Source organism: Ischnura elegans, chromosome 7 (assembly GCF_921293095.1).
Source record: "Ischnura elegans chromosome 7, ioIscEleg1.1, whole genome shotgun sequence".
Taxonomy (NCBI): Eukaryota; Metazoa; Arthropoda; class Insecta; order Odonata; family Coenagrionidae; genus Ischnura; species Ischnura elegans.
In genome coordinates, this window is record NC_060252.1 from 5,072,045 (window position 1) to 5,093,516 (window position 21,472).

General features: G+C 40.8%; 1 protein-coding gene across 3 annotated transcripts in view; it reads left to right on the forward strand.

Moving 5' to 3' along the window:
* The first annotated feature begins 1,962 nt into the window (after window positions 1-1,962).
* LOC124162216 (gamma-aminobutyric acid receptor subunit beta-like) overlaps window positions 1,963-21,472 on the forward strand; it is a 138,114-nt gene continuing 118,604 nt past the window's right edge. For all 3 annotated transcript variants that reach the window (XM_046538673.1, XM_046538675.1, XM_046538674.1), the window contains exon 1: window positions 1,963-2,369. In XM_046538673.1, coding sequence (XP_046394629.1) covers window positions 2,296-2,369 — 74 coding nt within the window. In that variant the 5' untranslated portion in view covers window positions 1,963-2,295. The remainder of the gene's footprint in view (window positions 2,370-21,472) is intronic.

Below are 21,472 nucleotides of genomic sequence, written 5' to 3' on the forward strand. Positions count from 1 at the left end.
AGAGGAAATGTGATGCTTCGATTTTCAAATAACACGGAATTAAACCTGCGTCACACTGCATGCATGAAAGAAGCGAGTTAACTAGCAGCAAAGCCGATCGTCCTCTGACATTATATGACGAGAGACCTTCAGACAATCTCTGAAATAACGTGTAAAATACGTGCTGTGGAAGGTTTTTCATTCCCATCGCTCAAATCACACTGAATTTTCTCCTACGTATCAGAATTAGTTACCCAAGAGTTACTCGCTTTGTAAATCAATTTTCTTTCGATTATGAATAAAATATCATTTTACTGAATTTAATATCAATTTCGTCCTTCGATATTTATGTAAACTTGTCTATAATATTGACAGTACCGTATGACTGAGTTGGAAGAGATGCGACGTTTTGCCTGCTCTTTTCTACACTAATTAATTATTATTTCAGGGTTTGAAAAGTAGGGATATGAGGATATTAATGACCATGACGCAGGAATTCTAAAAACTCAGGCAGGTTATAACATTTCTTACCATCCCTTGCCGTGAACACCAGGGGTCAGAATCTCAGTCAGATGCAAATCAGTCAGAATGCAAATCATCGAACCACTCGCGAGGTTTAATCTAGAGTTACGTGCGTCATGAGGCGACCGACAGGTGTACTACCCGTGAAGAAAAGTCAGTTGAGAAGAAAGGCGATGAGGAATCCTGGCGCGGCGTCAGCATAAGCCTCCTCTTAAGATGACGCATCACTCCGGCCTTCCGTCGTTAGGAATTACACGTACGATATGTACACAATTATTTCAATTTTTTACGATACATAAGGAATACCATCACTGGCATTTTATAGCATATCTCAGTATTTAATCAGTAGTAAATGTTAATATAATAAAGGTTCGGGCAAATTTTGAACAAGGTACAGTCCATAAACCGTGAATTTATCAATGTGAGAACCTAAGTTTGACACGATGACGGAATACGTCATGATGACGGAAGGACACGCAAACTTAAATGATTTTCCACACTCTAAAGAAACCAATGCCGATCTATATCTCAACGTGTAACCGTCATTCCCAAGGAGAAGATACAAAGGCAAGTACCAATACGCCGTGCAATACATGGAAGGTGAATGATGAAATAGAACCGGCAGAGAAGGAGAACGATAGGTAATGGCGCCACTGGGCCTCTGCTTAACGTCGTCGTCGAAGTTCATTCAAAACATTCGCGGAGCCTTCTCGGGGTCTCTATCGGTTTAAGTGGTCGTAAATCACCAAATTTTTCCTTGGAAAACTCGTCTATCGTCATAAGGGTGAAACGTGTTGATGCTCAGCTCCACGAAATCGAAGGCTCCACAAAAACAATTCGCCGGAAAAAAATTGCATCATATTATTTCCACACATTTTACAACCGTGATTGGCCATTCTCTAAAACATAAGCAACTCTGCCGAGAACTGAACCCGGGTCGAGAGGGTGAGAGAACACAACGGGCAGCAGCAGCGCGAACCCCGGAAGGGAAGAAGAAGAGCAGAGGATGATGGGAGGAATGAATAGGAAGTGATGAAGGGGGGTAGAGAGGAGAGGGGAGTGGGGGGGGAGGTGTGGAGTGGGGTAAGGATTCTTTCCCCTACTTTCCCCTTCCACATGGGGAGGGGGGAGGGGAGAGGCATGGCTCCAGAAGGAAGCGCGGCCATCTATCGGTCGGGAGGAGAGGCTCGGGAATTCGGGGCGAGGGGAGGGGGAGGGAGAGATAGCGAAAGAGAGAGAGGAGGAGTTGCGAGGAGACCGCCGAGGGAGGAAGCACGCCTGCAACTCGAGTGATACACACACAACAACAACAATATCAACAACAACAACAAGGGCCACGAGGCGAACAACAATACCAGGTTGACGAGCAACAATAGGAGGTGGAGAGGTTGTGGGGTTGGGTGTTGGGGGTCGGGTGGAGGCACGGGGGTGGAGTGGGGGAGGAGGGGGTGAGGGGCGGGAGTGCCCGTCGTGGTTCCTCCTTGGTGCGCGCACTTTCTTCTTTTTTTTGCGCCGTGGTGTCGCCGAGGTAGCGAGGGCAGTGAGTGGGTGAGTTTGTCGGAGCGGCCGGCGATCGTCGCGACCCCGCTGTCGCCCCATGCTCCGTCCGTCACCTCGCCTGGCCGCCGCTCGGACGCGGCTCTGAGTGTCCGCGACATGCCCCCGGGCCCGCCGCGACCCCTCGCCCCCCCGCCGCCGCCCCCGGCATGAAGGCCGGAGTGAGGATGTTGGCGGAGGCCCCCGGGGCCCGGCGACTTTGAGGGCCCCACGGCTGGCATGTGATTGGATCGCGAGATGATGGCGCAGGAAGACTGGCGTTCACTCCTCTTGATCCTGTCTCTGCTATCGGCCACCAACATGGCTCTCAGGTAAGACCCATAACATAAAAATGCACGTAGATATTACAGCAGACTTAATGACCCATTCATTGACATGCACTCCTGATGAGTGGGAAATCTTTAAGGGATGATTATAGCGAGCCAGGAATCAATCGAAGATCCTAACTGACATTCTACGTTTTGCATTTCGATCCCAGGCGTTCTGGATATGTATGTCATAAACGGAGATATGAGAATATTTTTTATTCTTTCATATGTAAAATATTTAGAGATAGGACACTGATTTGTGAATTTAAAAGAGGTATTCAATATTAAAGGCTTGCCAGCAAAGTTCCCCTTGATAACGATTTATTTGTTTTTTTTTTAGCTTTAAGCGTAAAATGAATGCAATTAAGGACCTTTTTCCATGTCCCTGGAATGAACAATTTTCAATATCACTCATTCACGCCATTTACAAAATGCCAACTCATACAATTGCATTTACTAAGCCATTGAAGCGTGCGTTCATGAATTAATAAATACACTAACCTTGCGTATTTCCAATGTTTAAATTGTTAGGTAATAGTCACACTATTTCGTCGGTTGTGAGTCGATGTATTTCATATGAAAATAAACCAAGATTCCAATGAAGAGACACTTAGCCACGCCATTACTTACACGCAGCAATTGAGAGGCCTGGAAAGGTTGTCGACCCACACGAGGTAGCATGCACGTGTTCTCACGGACAAAGATTTCATGGTGAGCATTTGAGCATTCCTGATTAGTAAGAGCCCATTCTATCATCGGTTATGGAGAAGTCAGGTCCCCGCCTGTCAATTCAAACCTCCCCCTTTTGAATAGAGACTGCTAATTTATGCCATTAAAAACAATGAACTTAAAATATGATCGTAAAATAAATATATGACAACATAATGCTTTGATGGAACCCCAAAGTGAATTCACATTTGCTCAACGCGAGTCCGGAGTACTCGAATAAATGTTCTCGGGAGGAACGGGCGCAGCAGCCGACGAATCCTTCGCCACATCTCCGCTCTACATCCGAAGGTCCACGCGGTGTGTAGTGCGTCCACAAAAATATCTAAAAACTGCCACGGATAAAATGAGTGACCTAGTTATGAGTCAATTAAGGGTAACTAAAACGAGAGCTACCACAACAAATAAATACGCAAATACGAATTGTGGAGACAGCAATGAATCTACATTGAAGCCATTATAAACCCGAATGCACTCCCATCGATGCGCTTATTCGGTAGCAGTACACTCATTCTCTAAATAAAAACCGATCTCCATGATACAAACACTTAATTGTACCGAGGCTATTCCTTATGTTCTCCACTCAAACATTTTTGACGCAACCGTTCTAATTTTTGGTACATTTTCATTCTTCAACTCCCAAAAATGACCCCGTTTACGCACAAAATTTTTTTCGAAATAAAAACATCATTTCTATTCAAATATTGCCAAGCAACATCGCATTACATAGGTATATTTATTGTACGAGGGTTATCATCTGTCAGCAACTAAAAACCGATTCTTTTTTCCAATTCCTAGGAATTTATTAAATACCCATAAGTTAAAAAATCACACGATTAAAAGCTAGCTGCATAATAACATCTTCTAAATTCATTCTGATCAGCTGTATAATTTTCAAATACGATCGTACGAAAAACAGTAGAATATATAGACAGAAAAGTCAATAAAAATATTGTTTTAATAATCAGTAAATTTCTTCCTAAATGTGGTGACATCTACTATCTGTAGCAGACATGTTTTTTTGTTATGCAATTTAGGTATTATGTTAACATATAATTTTCACTATTAAAATATATTTATGATAATAATATTACATCCATAATTACTTTGATGAATCAATTCATTAAATCATAACTTTTTTTTAAATTCTAACACAATGAAGAGGGAGTCAAGTATAGGAGGGGGCATTTTTATATCAAATCCTAATTTCTCTCGAATAATTCAGTGTAAACTAAAAAAAATATACACCAAACTTTTCTTTGAGGTATTGTAGGAAAACTTATGGGGGCTCATTAAATAGGCATTTATCGGCCTTTGGTAAATTAAATATTTTGATTTGACGAGTAAAGAAATCCAGTAAAAAATAGTGACAGTTCCTTACCTACTTAATCAATAAAGGCCGTGAGAAATGCAACCGTGTCGTAACCACAAAGAGTGAATACGAGTCTTGGAAGATTTGTGTCCAAAGACCGTTCCTTCAAATCCGTTCACTTTCGGCCGAGCGAGAGACGCTTTTGAAAATTAGAGGAGTGGAAGCCAAGCCCTTGGAGGACCCTTCCCAGCCAACAGAAAAATGGCGGTTTTCTCGAGGACGAGGGAAACAAAAGAAAGATGAATGCACGATAAGCAAAGAATTATTTGCGTAATAAATGGTTGTCTTCTTGAGCTCAGTATAATTAATAAGCAGACGTATGTCTTGAAGTGTACGCCAATAGAAACAATACTTCAGTTCACCATCGTTTCGAACATGTCGTGTTCCTTCTCAAGGCTTTAATGCATTTTATGTGATTGCAGAAGATGCGAACAGATCAGGCATATTACAAAATATAAATAAATACATTTCATAAACAATATTTTTTAAACTTTTTTGAGCAAAAATTGACTTACCTTAATTGACACATCGTGATTATTTTTTGTTGCTATTTTACTTACTGTAATTCATTTTGGTGCATCAGACTATATTAAATTTTACTTAAACCATATCTTTCATTACAATTTGTTATGTTTTTTAATCTATACAATTCCTTCACAAAACCTTTCAGTCAAATTATGTTCTGCAAACCAGAAGTTTGGTATGCTTGATTTTACAGAACTTTTGTGTTTTCAAAATCAAAAATATATATTTGTTCTCAACATAGCTCTAATACAAGAACTGAAATTACGATTTAAAGTAAAATTTAATATAATCCGATACACCAAAGTAATTATAACTAGTTATATCTTTTTTCTTGGTTGAAGCTCTCGTGGGTCATTGAAGTGATTGGTGATGTTTAACACTGTAGCAAAAACATAAATCTAAGTTATTTCAATTAAGATTCGTGAGATTTTTACTTCCCAATTTATAATTTTTTTAATACTTTTAATCATATGCATGTATCTCTATATTTGTAAAATCGCTCATACTAAGTGTTAGCATCGTCTTCAATTTCTTAATAATCAGTTTAAGCCCTAAGGATAAACAATACATATCGTGTCGTTGGTGGACTGAAAAGAAACATATCTTCTGCAGCACACACATAAGATAAGATGCATCACGTACATCTTAAACACCTAAAGAAATATACATCTTCCGATGAATTTTCGTCACGTTCGCGATGCTCACGATCACAGGCAATCCGTGAGGGCGGACAAGAGCTCCATCCCAACAAATGCTCCGCACCACCCCTCGAACACATACATATCAAGTAGGTAGGTCGACTACAATTTTAGCATGCATGTTGTAAAATCTTCAAATAGAGCCTTGTAGCCTGAAGATCAAAGACATATTTTATGCATTGCATTCGATGCACGAGTATTTCATATCCGTTACCGTTTAAATGGGATGCATACTTCTAAATAAAAACAAGTTCAGGAGTGCCATGCGCTATTTTTATCCTACACACCCCTTGACATTGTGGCAGCTCGCTTAGTATGCATAGTTTTTAAACAATAAAGCAGAACTATGGACGCACAGTACATAAATTTATGAAGCGAAATTAGTGTAGAATGTACAAAACTTACATCCAAATAAATCGAGATATATGTGTATTTCAGATCACGATGAATGTGCGGGAGCAATAGCCAATGGCCTGCGGAGTGCATTTGAGAGAGCTAATATTTCAAACTCTTTCAAATTATAATTGATAAAAGCACAAATACATTTCGTTGGAAAGTAACTGATTAATTCTTATGTGAATAAATATCATTGTGTCGCCAAAACACGTCTTTTCGGTTGATTAGACGCAGGTAGCTCCTACGTCTAAGGCTTTCAAGTCTAAATTGATTCTTTTTCATCCCCATGACTTCGAGTCATACTTTCTCCTCATACTGTTGATTGGGATTTGGGCGAGGGGTTTGCTTTTCTTTAATTCTTTTTTAATTTGGTTCTAACCGCTGTCTACTCAGAGAGTCATGCCCCAGAATATATCATTTCTCGAATTTTACCTCTTTTCTAATCACTTAGTCTTAGAAAGTTAGCAATAAAACTAACTCAAACCAATTTTCCATAAAATGGGTATGGCATTAGAGCTTTTGGGACAATCAATACGCAGTTAATGAGTACTTGAAACATTGATACGTCAAAATTTGACTCACATGTGAATTAACACTAAAAGTGAAAATTAACATTCATAGTGAACGAATAATAATTCTCAATAATTATGCGTATCTCAACATCGATTAGTAGGGGGAGTACATAACCGAATATAAACGGCAACGCTACGAGTAGGGGGTGGAAGAGCGGGGGAGGAAACAGCCGACTGCGGCGAGGCGATATATGGGTGAAGGATAAGAGGGAAAGCGGATGGGGGGAAGGGCCGGGGGTGGGGGAGTGCAGACGAGGTTGCCATGGCGACGGCTGAGATCAGCGAACAGCACGACGCTCATTAGGATACTACCAGACAAAAAATTGCTGATTACACCACGCAAAAAATTACACTTATCACAAACTTTTTTCTTATATCTTGGTGTTCTTTGGTGGATTTCGGCCTCCTAAATTCGAAAATCATACCTAAAACGTAGTAACATCGACTCTGATTGCATAAATCGATCACATTTGCAATTCATGAAAATACAATACATTTATGCTATATTATATTCTGTACAGTCTCCCAACAGTTTTTTTACATTTTTTCGTGAACTCTTGGTGAAAAAACGAAGATACATTGAGGATTTTCTAAAATAAAAAGCCTTCCGTGCCTATTTCGACGAGTACCTATATGACATAGGTAAAAAATAGGTTTCACAGATCGCACGTATCAGCTACAAATATGTGATGTTTATGTTTCAAAGTCTACAATTCGTGCCCTGAGTGTGCATGACATGATGCTTTGAGCATCATCTTCGTATTCCGAGGGTAGAAATTCTTACTAATAACCTACATTTATGAACACGATTTTTCACCACTGCAGTGTGTTATCAACGGAATTGAAAAGAGTATCTAATAATGGCTCTTGTAGTTATTTCTCAGAAGTATTAACATTGTTCGTATGCTCAGAAGTCTTGCTAATCCCTACACGTTTACTCCGAAAAGCTCCGAGACAACATTTTTTCAAAGAATATTAACCTTTTGTTATTAGGAGTAGGTAGAGTTCTTTTCTTTGATGTTTACACCTTAAACACAGTGCGATAATTCCTTTGTGAGCAAATTTTAAAATGTGCTACAAAATATAAACCATTAACTACGCACATTGTCAATACTTTAACTGATTACAGCAGAGAGGAGTAAGGAAAGCCGAAAGTGCCAGGCGTGTCCAAGAATCAGCAGCGCTAGTGTGGTTCGTCGGGTCGGGTAATGCGAACAGCGTTTGGTGCCATTGAGCGGGACTCCAATTAAGCTGATTTTTCGCACCAACATTGCTGCGGCCAATTTCTGCTGTTGTTCATTATATATTGACGTCATTATATTTGTCTCACAGGCAGTAGTGCAGTATCACAATGAATTCAATGACTAAGAATTTCTCACAAGCAAGAAATGGAAGGGATTTCTACATTTAGCTTTAGTTTTCTATCCTAACTATTACTGCGGTAGTTACAAAAGAAAAGTGCCACGGTAGGCTTCCGAAAATATGATTGATGGTATGATATGATGATACGGTAGCGATTAGGGCGTTATAGATAACTTACATTTAGACAGCTTTGCTCTGTTGTGCGGCAATTTATTACTTGTGCGCCATAATCAGAAAAACTTTGCGCTTCAAATCTAATAAGAAGACGGCATCAATGAAAATTATTGGATCAATTCTTTTTTCGCAAAAAGAAACCTTTTTCTTTGCACTTTTGTCGAAGCAGGTAAGGGAAAATTGCCTGTATTTACCAATCCCACATGGTTACAAGCCTTGTGATGACATCTCTAGCTACTTCAAACTCACCTTAGCTGCTTATTCTTTGTTCCAAATAACTGATCTTTGCATCAACAACACGTTTGTCGGAGGTGGCATTACATGTTGGTTACAGTTAAGAAGGACAAGCTGAGAATCACCGTTGCATGAACGCAAAATGAGTCTGGGGAGTTGTCCGGTCATTCCTCAAATTTTCCTTTGCGGCAATTGTGAGGCAATTGTAAGTATTTGTCTCAAGTACCATTTCAGCGAGAATGAGACTTTACACCATAATTGGCGCGAAAGGTCACTTTATGATCCAATGAATGGCAGGCGTTCGATGGAACTGTGTAGTGTTTCATATCTTTCATCATAAGATTAACAAGAAAAAGCAGTCGATACTTTTTTTCCCGCTCTGTGCTTCGCAATGGCGGACTGTGCTGCATGTGTCTTGGGCGACTAACTGCCCGCGGCGCCGTGAACTATTTCGAAGGCTTGAAGAGGAGAGGGGGGAATAGCGAAGGAAAGACTCTTGCGAAATACGTTGATCAACCGTTTAAGGGTGTTCAGACGAAGAAACTACCAGAAACGATGATAAGCTGATAGCCGATTTGCGAGGTGAGTGCGTCAACTAAAATTGGGTTTGTCTATTGTTCTAATGATCATGGCTGACGCAATATTGGCTTTATTTCTCGTACTTTTGTTCAATACTTTCATAAATTAAATGTGGTATGGTATTCGGAGGATGCGGTCAACAGCAAAAGTAATTTTCTCCATAGGATGGAGAGAAACCCGGCGTCGGCATTAGCTCATTCTCTTAAGGAAGGGACCACGGCTTAACCTACCACTTACTTCTGGAAACGTAAGAGAATGCTATTTGAGCCATAATCAGGGTTTTGATGCTGTCACAAAAGAGCTTCAGGGTGGATAATTATTCCCCATGGTTACAAAAATGAATATTATTTTTGCATTTTTACTCTTCCGGAAGATAAGTATTTGTACAAATGACCATTTTCGATAGTATTATGATGAACTCGGGGATTCCATTGCTGAACCATTCATTGCAAACGTGTACCAATGTAAACTAATGGTAAACTGTTATTGGGTAGGGTAGCGGGGATAGCGGTTGAATGTCGACGTTTCGACAAAAAACTCTGTCGTCTCCGTCAGGGCTGAGACAAATCAGCATAAGGGTGGTTATCCGATATATCTTCCGGATGAAAATGATCACATTAGGAGTGCTGATGGGTTTTGAAATGAGCCATTCAATGAGTCATTTAATTCTCGAGGAAAAAACAAAGACACGCTGGAAAAGAATCATTCCCGTAGAATTGAACCGTTCAAATGAGCCGTCACTTGCGTGCACTGGGCGGTAACTTATTGAACTTCAAACAATGCCCACATTTGGATTAATCAATGTGAGACTTATGAGGATTTGAGCCCGGATTCGTAAACGCAGGAAAGCACCTTGATGGCGATGAGAGCCAAACGCGGGCCTTCAACAGCAACAACCCGAGATGGTTTCACAAATATCATTAGCTGGGAAGGCCTACGATCATTTAACTAGTGTGCATAATAGTTGGCGGCTCGGAGACGCGCGTGTGTGTGTGTGCTGAGGGTGTCCTAGGGCGAGGGAGGCAGGCATGGCAGAGTGCTACTCGAATGGAGAGACACGGGCGAGTCAATGCATTCGAGTGCTCGGAGCTTCATCCGAATTCACGCACGCCTTGCGTCATCGGGCGAGTGGCACTAGGGGGTCGTGAGGAAACCAGCCGTCGACAAAAAAAACAGACAATGCACACACCAAATTCCGCCTAGCACTTATTAAAGTCTTTCATTGTTCTATTGGGAAAAACGAATTCCCACATCTATCAAGTCGGCAAAATATCCCTCTTAATTTATTGCTTCCATTGGACAGAAAATCCTAAATAGTGAGATTCTATCATGATGCTCTCCGTGACTCTCTGAATGATATCTATTCTCCTGACGAATATTTCTCGGGTTCTCAGCCAGGTATTTAATGCTTTTATAAAAGCCGACGTTTCGGGAGACGACTTGTCCACCATCCTTTGGGGATGGGAGACCAGGAAAAATTAAAATCGTTTATATCTATTCTCAGTTGCTGATGCTATATAAGTCTACCGCGTAGCCTAATTCGTTTAATACTGACAGCGTAACGCAGTCTGTGCGCCCGCAGCAGGTTTTGACGAGTCGCGTTGCATTCCTTCGTTTTTCGTTTAAGTTCACCGATAAAGTATTTCTGCACCGAATCGTATCTGCTCCCTGCATAACCTTGAATAATTTCATACCTCGGGAGAAAAGTGGAATAGCAACTCTCTTTTACTTTTTCATCCAAAATCATCGCACAACTCACTTTACGAGCCCTGTCTCCTTACAGGCTTTGCAAAAAAAATATTTCTTATTACAGTTCCCCACAATAGGTTCGAAGTTATCGTTATTCCCAAATACTTCACTTCATCTGTCGCCATGCTGACACCAACTACAACATATGAATGAATGTTTATTATGCTCTAGCGTTGTCTTTCGGGTCAAAGAAAATAAATTGCATATCGTATACTGCAATTAAACATTCTTAAGATATAAGAGAATATTATTAATATTATAAGAGAATATTCAATAACAGTAATAGAGGATATTTTAGGTTTTCGAGATATCATAACGAACACTCATAAGAATAAAATTCTTTGACAACAACACAACAAAATATTTATTATCAGTAACCAAAATATTTATTCATTAAGGTTTAAGGAAATCGAAATAAGCACTCATAAGAATTGTGATTTGACAACACCAAAAAATAAAGTGCCAAACAAATTTAAAATTCTAGTCTTCAAATAAATTCAGTATTTTTTTAGCAAAGGATAGAACGCGATCCATGCAGACCCTTTGTCTCCTCCCGCCTAGAAATTTCCCATCCCATCCCACCACGTCCAGCACTTCGTCGTTCTCCTCCGTCAACTTCTCCATCTCCTCAACAACCACCCGTACCTCTAGATCGTCTCCAGTCTTCTCTCCAACTACTTTCTCAGCGTCCACGCATCCGCCAAACAAAAGTGCTACACTCTACACATATAGCTAAGAATTGTAAGCTGCATTTTCTTTAATATCGCGCACAATGATCATCAGCGATTCCCTGATCACGAACGTCTCCCCTGTCATCGCAGGACCCCTTAGTCACTCTTCACGCGTCCGCTTTCCTCGATAGAGCTGCCCAAATTGTTGAACTGATTCATCTCTTCTCGTTCGTGACCCTTTTAATTTTATCCGCAGACTCCTTAAATACCTTAGTATCAACACTGATATCTACTGTAATATTACTAACATCATGCAAACACTGCGCATAGTTTATGAAATATATAGATTAGAAAATGAGTTCTTCATTTAGAACCACCCTTCCCGCATAATGAATGTCATTGTTCACGGGACTCACGAGATGGATTCTTTGACTTTCCTTTTGAGCCTTTGCCTTATGTTCTTGGCTTTTAACCTAAAATATTTTTACCCTAGACTTTTTGGCATTCAGCACAGTTCATCATTTAAGAGTCTATTTTTAAAAGCTGCCATTCTTGAGGGGAGCAAAGGCCTCGCCGCCCTCTCGTTCATCTCCAGAATCCCATACGGACCTCCACTCCATGTGGAGAGGGCAAACAGTGAATGATTAGCAAAATTAACCATGAATTGAAACATTGAATTAAAATAACATTAATAGGTGATCTCGACCGTAACTTCATGGACCCAATGTCAGTATGTCACTCTGGTGAGATACATACCCATTAGTTCCCCTCCTCTCCCATACATTGGCCTCAAAAGCTCTCAAATCTCGACCGAACATACTGTAGTGGATTTTTCTTTCTGTAGTGGATTAGCTTTCGCCCCTCACCTTACGAAAAGGGTTTTACTTTCGTAGAAAACATCCGGTGATGCAAAGATCAATAACATCATAAGAGACATATAAGATCATAAGAATAACTACAAAAATATTGCCAATTCAATGTTTATGCTGTTGAAATGGTACGTCCGGCATAAATATCTATTTGTAGTGTAATTGTCATTTAAACAACGTGAATTACATTTAGCTATTACGATGATTCAACGACAACCCAAAAACGTGGCACTATGAGGTACCTGAGTTACATTTTTACCATGATATTCACGGATTTCACACTTTAAATCGGTTGTAGTGATAACACTAATATTTTAGTTCCACACTACTATTCTAACACCAGAATTTCATTTAGAGCTCATGACAATATTCTGATGTAAAAATTGCAAAGATATTGCGAACCAAGCTCTCCCTATCTTCCATCGATGACTAACAGAGGAGCTTACAATGAAATATTCAGGAAAGTAACATTTTTTGCGTGCCTTTGTACTTATGTACTTACATTTAGATCGAGAGACAGCTTTTTAACTACTATTTAATAGATACTTCAGCCATTTTTAGCAACTAATTCAGCGATACTCACTTCCTTCCGTAAATAAATTAAACACTTTTATGCATTTATTGACATATCTCTGTCTTATTGCGAAACCGGCATGTCTTTTTTATCGGCCTTTTAACCGCTGTTCTTTGTTCTTCTGGGAATACTATGCTTCAATATCACCATTATTTCAGCCATTGCCAAGCGTAAGCCAATCGGTAAAATATTGGCTACATAAAAGCTTTTTCCTTCGTGAAGAAATCTTTACACAAATCGGTTCATTCTGAGGATGCGAAACACGAGGGTTGATTCGCAAATCGCTCCTTGAAAGCGTGCCATAACCATGTAAAATGCATCGACATACTACTAAGCAAGCCGTCTCGATGGTTGTGTGGCTTATTGGTGCGGTCCATTGCGTTAGAACAACAACCGTTTACAAAAAAAGAAATTGCTGCATTAGTTAAAATCCTTTATTTTTCGGGGTAAGCGATTTCTTTCACGTATCCGTTCGGCAAAATATCTCCTTTAATTTTACGCTTCTGTCGGACATATAAATGTGGTGCTCTCTGAGTCACTTTGAAAGACATCTACTCTTGATCGCTCAAACAATCTAATTCCATCACGCAGCCTCCGAGTTTTTAGCTGCTCCATGCCTCATTCGTTTAAAATCTCTTAAACTTACCTTCGTATTTTCATTTTTTAAATTGAGCCGTGATGCATTTAGTAAACCTAATGGAAAATAGTAATCAGCCAGCAAACTACTAAATAGTAAGCAAAGCTACCTCTATTAAATAAATAGTGTTGTGGACATAAGCCGGCAGTAAGATCGATCAAGAGCAATTCTGGGCAGCAGACCCACTTGCTCCGAGAGAGAGAGAGCCCCTCTCGCCTTCACTAGTAAATTGGCGAGCCTGCTCCTCCCCCCCCCCTTGCGCCCCCTCACCCCCACCCCCCTGGCACGCTGCCGAGCACGCGGAGGCGGCGAAAGAGATCTGTGCGGAGCCAGCGGCACAACGGCTATAAGCAGACCACGGGAGAGACACTGCCCTTGCGCATCTGGCCATGTTCCTCGCATCAATAACAAAGCGATAGACCGCTGCATTTCCAATACACATTATGGTTTAAATTTAAACATACGTTTTTAAAATAAAAAAAAATACGATCCTATCTCTCAAAGTGAAGTTTCAATATCCTATCAATCACAAAGCGCTAACAATTAGGATAGCATTTGTAATCACGGCCACAAACGGGGAAAAGGCACCAATTGTATTTTAGATGAAATAAAAATTTTTCGTGAAAATACAGGTACGTAGGAAGGCCGTGAAAGCAGACGTCCGCCAGCTTTTGCGCCGTGCGGTAAGGAAGGAAGGGTGGAGAGAAACTCGGCGTCGGCATGAGCCTGCTCTGTTAATGGAAGGGTACGCAACGTGTTAATGTCCCTTTCGATGTACGGAATGCTTTCATTGAAGCGCTTTCGACCAAGTACCAACTCGAGCAGGGATCGGATAATCTCTGTTCTCGTTCTCTGGCGTCGCAGAGATTTGAACCCGGGTCTTCAGGGAGATAAGCCAACTGAATGGCCACCACAACTATTCAATCCCCCAATAAAATGAAAAATATTTAATACTCTTGCACGCCGAAGTTTTAAATTTTTAGCATTAGGAGTACGAATCAATCAATTGAAATTTCACTCCTTAAAATCGGGACCCATTAAATCATACAAAAGACGTTTTTACTGATAGCGAATGAAATAATTGTGACATTTTAACAACTTTTGTCAACCATACCACCATTTAAGAACTCACGGCCTCCACATCTTCTTTCAAAAGTAAATATTTTTGCATGAAATATTTTTAACACTTAGTATGACACCAATTTCGAAATTCATCAAATGTGAAAAATAAAGTATAGAGAAAACAAAATGTGAATAAATCAATGTCATTGTTTTTAAGTCAATAACAATCGAATAATACCAGAAAGCACTCCACAAAAAGAAAAGTCCTCTTACAGTTGGAAATTTAATCGAAGAAATAAGGAAAAACTTCATCACCGACTTTAATAAACAATCAAAACATATGAGTCGACAATGACAGCGATGACCTCTATGAAGTGAACGCAACTGGATTCCAATCACATCATTCATTTTGCAAAGAGGCATTGCATTAAGGGCCTAAGTTGTATTTTTACTATTCGTAACGAACATTAAATCGACCAGTAAAATCTTCTCGGGTTTGTCACGTGGGCGTTGATTCTCGTTCTCCCTTCGCCCGGCTCCTTGCTTCGCCAAGGCAACTCGAAGCGAACATTTTCACCGCGATTATTCTCGTTCTTTTCGCCCCGCCTATCGCTTCAGTTCGGGTAATTTCGTTCTCTTAGCGAAATATTTTGACGTAAGCAATGACGAATTACCCATAAGTCAATGGCCCCAAATAATTTCCGCGATCAACACACTGCCTCCGCAGTCCGGAACAATTGAACAGCGCGAGGCAAAGTTGTAAGTTCAAATCATATTTCTAAAATATATTATACCATGATTTGTTAATTGCATGAGACTATCAAATTGCTACTTTTAGCATTGTCGGACAATATTTATAATTTATTAGTCGTTTTCCGTAGTTGAACATAAAACCGTTCTCTTTGTTTTTCATCTTTTTCGTAGATTTAAACGATGAGTCCAAATGTCACTCCAGTGAAACTTACGGGTTAGTATTTTCAATTTTAACCTAACCCAGATGGCACTATAATAGGGAGCTATTTGTTTCTTATGGTTTTATTATGGACGAAAATTATAAGCAGCTTATCATACGCTGAAGAACTTAGGCGAGACGTGAGGCGAGAATAAGAATTTAGGGATGAAAAGGCATGGAATGAAGTCAAATATTCTCATATAAACATAATTTGCTTATGTTGGATGAACACCAAAGGCGGCATAACAGCATGATACACATCCTATGCTGCCTATAGCTCCGCAGAACATGATTTTAAAGCCCATTACTGAAATTCAATGAGTCTGTATTAGCGCTGAACAAATAATGAGAGATTTACCGGTACATATATAATATTTTGACAACTTCAAGCCTCTGAAGATGAAGAGCATAGTATGCGAACCTTCTTGTTGTGGAGCGAAAAAAAAGTGACGATGGCAAGAATCGACCTTATAACCTTAAGAGTAGTATATAGCCATGCCATCCACCACCCCAATAATTCAATTTATAAAATAGGTGCTCATATATAACTCTAAACTCTGACTATAAAACTCCGGTCAGTCTCTCTCTTATTGTTTCCAAAGAAACATTCACGAGCATAAGAATCGAAGCAGCAAGTTTTCTCAGGCCATCCAACACGTTTATATGCTCAGAATTACAGCACTTCCAAGATAACATAATACAATTATCAAAGAAAAGCTTCGCGATTCATTCAAATGCAAACCCAATTTTAATCCCATTTATTTAATTACGTAGAACGACTAGAGGAGTAAAACAACTCACGGGTTGTATGCCAAGCATTTGAATGACAATTAAACTCATTGGGATCAAAAATACAACATAATAATGAAGTAAAGCGCTAGTAAAATCACGATTTTGTCTCTCGTCAACTCTTTCGCTAAGCCGCTAGGGCGATTTCATTGCCGTCGCTTGCGAAATGCGCTCTTGGCGAATGTTTACCTTCGTTATATGCTTCCCAGTCAGAACGAGAATAACTTTTTCGTCGCCAGAGACAGGAATCGAAGCATTTCCGGTGAAATAGCTAAACGAATCAAAATGATAATACGAATGCATACACCGTTCGCCAATATTTTCGATAAATCACGTTGGCTATAGCCAGAAAGAACCAGAATCAGGCCCCAGGTAAGGTTAATATCGGCCATCGTTTTGATGAGTAACTCCCTTATAAGGGCTCAGTTATTTACCGACGATCTCTTAGGACCTAACGCGATCCTACAATCATTCTAAGTCATCATGACGATGAGGGTGTTACTTGTCGAAACGTTAGCCATTAATAACTTTTCGCGGTGGAAAACCTGAGAATATTTAGCAAAAACAATTCTCTACGAAAGCCCACGGTATTTTGTTGAATCAATAGATATTTTCCAGCGTTATTTAACATTTTTCTCAGGCAAATATCAAAAAGGAAGCTAGGCAGAAAAAAAGATTCGCAAATTTCAAATTTTCCGAAAACCAAATGTTTATCAACGGCAGTCGAAGAGCCACAGTTAAAGAGAGCATGCTTTGAATTTTACAAAAAAAGTAACACGCATGTAAATTATGTCAAGTTTTGAACTAACCTCCTCGACTACGCCGAACCGTCAAAGAGGACTCTCAGTCATTAATTACTCACTCCTAAGGATCAGATTAAATGTTTACGAGTGTTTTTTTTTATTTCGCGAATGCTAACATGCATCGAGGACATTCCCATAGAATGTTGATGCTCTGTCGCAAACGGGGTAGCCATGGCGACGAGGGAGGGTGATAAATAGCAGGCCGTGGAGAGGGCTGTTTATTTGTGTGTCGTCGTCATGGCGCCGCGAGGAGGAAGACAGAGGGCGTGACAATCGGGGATGCCGGCGTGGGGAGGCAGCCTAGACAATCATAGCGGCGGCAGTCCATTAGTTAAAAGAGGATCCTAGGCTAGGCGGGCGAGATGCGATGATGGGAAGCTCAGCTCAGGAAAGTGACGACGACGAGTTACGACATCTTTCAAAGAAAACTTTGCAAATTTCCACGGAGACGACCATTCACTGGCACGACGCGTTTCTTCGTTGAAAACATACGTATGTTTCAATTGAGAAAACTTTTCGAGCTGATCTTTACTAACGGAAGAGCGAATAGGATGGTTTTAACTTCCACAATGGGTAGCGTTCGCGAATATGTGACCTGCGAAGCCTTATGAATATTCTAAAATGTTCTACACTCGGAAAAGCTTTCACGCTTATGAATTCTGAATTGCTTTGTGTATTAAAAACTAAACGAGGCTTTTCATTTCAAAATATATTTGAGTCAATTCGCTAGATTACATATATCCCATAACTATGTTTTAAGCATAGTCCTGAAAATGGAAGACGTGCAGAATACACACATTGATAGGGATAAATATGTATTATCTAAGACTTCCTTGTGTAGGCTTTGGCGGTGTGGTGAAGATTCGGAGGAGAGCATCACGTGATTAACGCCGCGTGTGAGCAGACGACAGTGTCGCCGTCTGCACTGCAGCTGTTTCTTCAGGCCACTTCATCCTCACCTGGAGAATCCTGCTGCGACGACCGTCTGCGAAGATGGACGCACGCGATGAAATACCGATTGCCTCTCCACCGAATTATTACCTAAGAATTAAATTGTTGAAGTTAGTTCATTGAAAATGTTAGATTTTGTATGAAATGATCTGAGTATCCAATTTAAAAACACAAACAGTTCAAAAAGACGAAAATACACTGCTATTTAGAAGCTAAGACACAATAAAATAGCATTTTACATCGACATAGAGACCTCAGCTGGTAAAATTTTCAAACCATTACCGCTGGCAGGGTGGTAATGCTATGGACTCTTTTCTAATTATGAGCCAGAAGAGCTATGGTGATGATTTCGTGCGAATTGAAGAGTTCAAGGCCATAACAGGACGCCTACCATCACAAAAAGACCGAATGAAAGGAAAATCGAGGTCGGCTAATTACCAAAGTTTGTAATCAATTTCTCTTTGGCCGTCAAAGCTCTCATATTTTTTTCGTTTGGGCTTTAATTCTAACATAAGCCGAGAAAGGGTTTCCCTGTGCCCCAATTCCTTTGGCCACATCCAATTTGGAGCGAGGGGTTCCCGGTATAAGCATTCATCCACCCTCGCTCCAAGTGAACTTTGAATGTAAAACTAAACCAGCATGTGTGGTGGGACATACCAGGGTATGAGCCGATCAGTTGTAAGAGTGTGCATGTACGTCATTAGGAATTGAGGTGAGCGTAGCGGCCCACTCGCAGCCTTGTGTTGCATGTGCCTGTACGTATTTGGGTTTGCTTTGAGCCATTTTGCGGCCGAAATACCAGCATTCATTCTCATTCCATTTACAAGACACTGCATGAAACAAGCATGCTTTTTGTACGTACTCATGCGCAAGGGTGGAAATATATACTACCTACTATGGGTGAAATTCGAAATGTACAATAGGTACATCTACTCCGGTTTAACTCGGTTAAGGAATCGTCTCGATAAAAAATGGATTGGTGGTGTAGCTGATTATCATACCTAATTGCAAAATCTGGGCTCGAATCCTGATTAATCCAAAACATTTTTCATTTATGAATAACCCCTTTAGGCCTCATTCCGTTCGTTCCATATCTTCGTTGCCCTCTTCTGAAGCAATTTTCTTCAAAAAAAAACTCCGAATCGACTGAATTGAGTGAGTGAATGCGTGAATTTTGTGCTTGTGAGTAAAAATGTGAACACGAGAATGCAACGTGAACGTAGTCCCTTTAGCCATTTGAAGACTTCTAAATTATCACCCAGGCAACCTGAATGGAGTCCCATGAGCAGCTACAAAGTATTGAGCTGTTTGTGAAGGGCAATTCCTTCCAGCTGAGCAGCTAGTGCCTACCGTGAAACTAATCTTCCCGCGCACAGCGCAAGTATGAGAAAGAAATTTAGCAGGATTACAGTATTTGCAGTACATTGCCAAATTATGATGCACATAAGCTCGCATTTCCCATTTTGACACAATTGGACAACATCTCTGTTCGATAGTTGCTTTTTTCGGCTAGTCTGGCCCCTCTTTGTACTTTTTTTAGGCTCACAAGTTAAATATTCTGTTCCAGAACCCATAAGGTTGCCTCATAATCGAGGGACGGCCTGACGAGAAAAATTAACCTGTAAAAAGTAACCTATTGTGGGGAGAAGATGTAAGAAAAATTAGCGGCAGAGCTCTAAAGACATTAGGATGTAGTGGAGACGTTTTCGGATGATTAAGAAAAAGAAAAAATGCAGTTCGCACTCATGTAGCCGCCCCTTGAATACGCAGCGTGCATGCGGGATGCGACGCAGAAATATTTAATTCGCGCACTTAATACATAACAAAGGATGCTGAGTGATTTTCAAAACTGTTACGAGCGGACAATGGCCCATCCAAATTATTAGTACAAGTTAGGCTGGGAGCCACTGGAGGCAAGAGCTACATGCTAGGCGGTGATAGCTTGGCGTACTAAGAATTTAATGATCCTTTTTCTTTCTTTCTTGTGTTAGGGATCCCCTTTTCAAATATTCCAGTTCATCTAATATTTTCATTTACAATAACATACCATTAATAGTAGCATTTTTTTTTCAAAACACTGTGACTTTTATTCTTGATACATAATAGTTTTATTTTTCTAACATACTATTTTTGTTGCGTAAAATAGTAGTAGTATATTTTTACAATTTGACAGTCAACTGCCCAAATGATTCTGCAACACAAGAGTTCAATAACAAAAAAATAGGCGCGTAATAATTCAGTAACCATGCAACATCCTCTGGATCTCGTGATAGGTTTTGGGAAGTTTTAAGATCAGAATAATGTTCTCAGAGTGCGTGCAACATCAAATCATCCGTCACTAGGACTCGACCCGTGGAACCTCTGATTCGTTGCGTGATACTTTACCCCCTACGCCGCCGAAACGATTGTGTTCTAAGCAAGTCTTAACGCCAAATATGCTGTCAGTGTTCACAGATGTCCCGACGAGAGTAAACTCCATCTGTCGATGAGTCGTGAGCGAAGCATACTCCGGAGAATATGGAGAAGAATTCATAGCTGGATCTTTTGCGCGTCGTCGTTTGCGATGGATATGATTAATTCCCCGGAATAATGGGAATAGAGCTTTTAAAATTCCCGGTTGTATGAGAGCAATACGAGGGCAAACTTTTGGAAGACAAGTAGTGCCTGAACTGGCTGCTTTCAGACGCCAATGAGCTGTGCTTTGATTTTTTCCGCCGCTGTACGTTCACTTCAAGCTAAATACCCGTTGTCCGTTTTGCCACGTATTCGAGGTGCGGACTGACGACTTTTGTATCACTTTCGAGGAGACCTCCAACTCGCCAACTTCGACTCTCCTCGAGTTGGAATGGAATGCATACACCGGAGCCTCAAGTTAGCCGAGTGAGTCTGTGCTGGACCGCTCACTCGCTTGTTTCGAGTCAACCGCAGCATTGTATCTAAGGGCGGTCGTTCCCAAACACATTTGCCCAACTCAGTGGCGAGCAGTAGCGGTCAAGGAGGGGCACTGCGATTTCTAAAGGCGAGTGACACTGGAGTCCACGATTCGTCATGAGTTCCGCTTGTTCTTCTCTCGCACGAAAGAGTGGATCAATGGCACTTAATAGCACCCCACCGATTGTGGCCGAGAGCAGTTTTCTTAGAAGCACCTCTCCTTCGCTTTTTCGTTCGACAACCTCCTCGGCGAATCCTAGTTGCTTCAAGGTTCTGCCGCGAGAGGGACGAGGGGGGGAATGACACCGTAGGAGTGTCTACTGTGATAATTCGTCGCAGAGCCTTCCGCATGGTCGTCGGCGACACCCTCCGAATATTTCACGCCTCCTCCCGAATAATTTGGCAACAGTGCTCGGAGGAGGGGAGGGGGGAAAGAGGGTTTGCTGTCACCGGGGGTGCGGGGGGAGGGGGGTTGGGAAG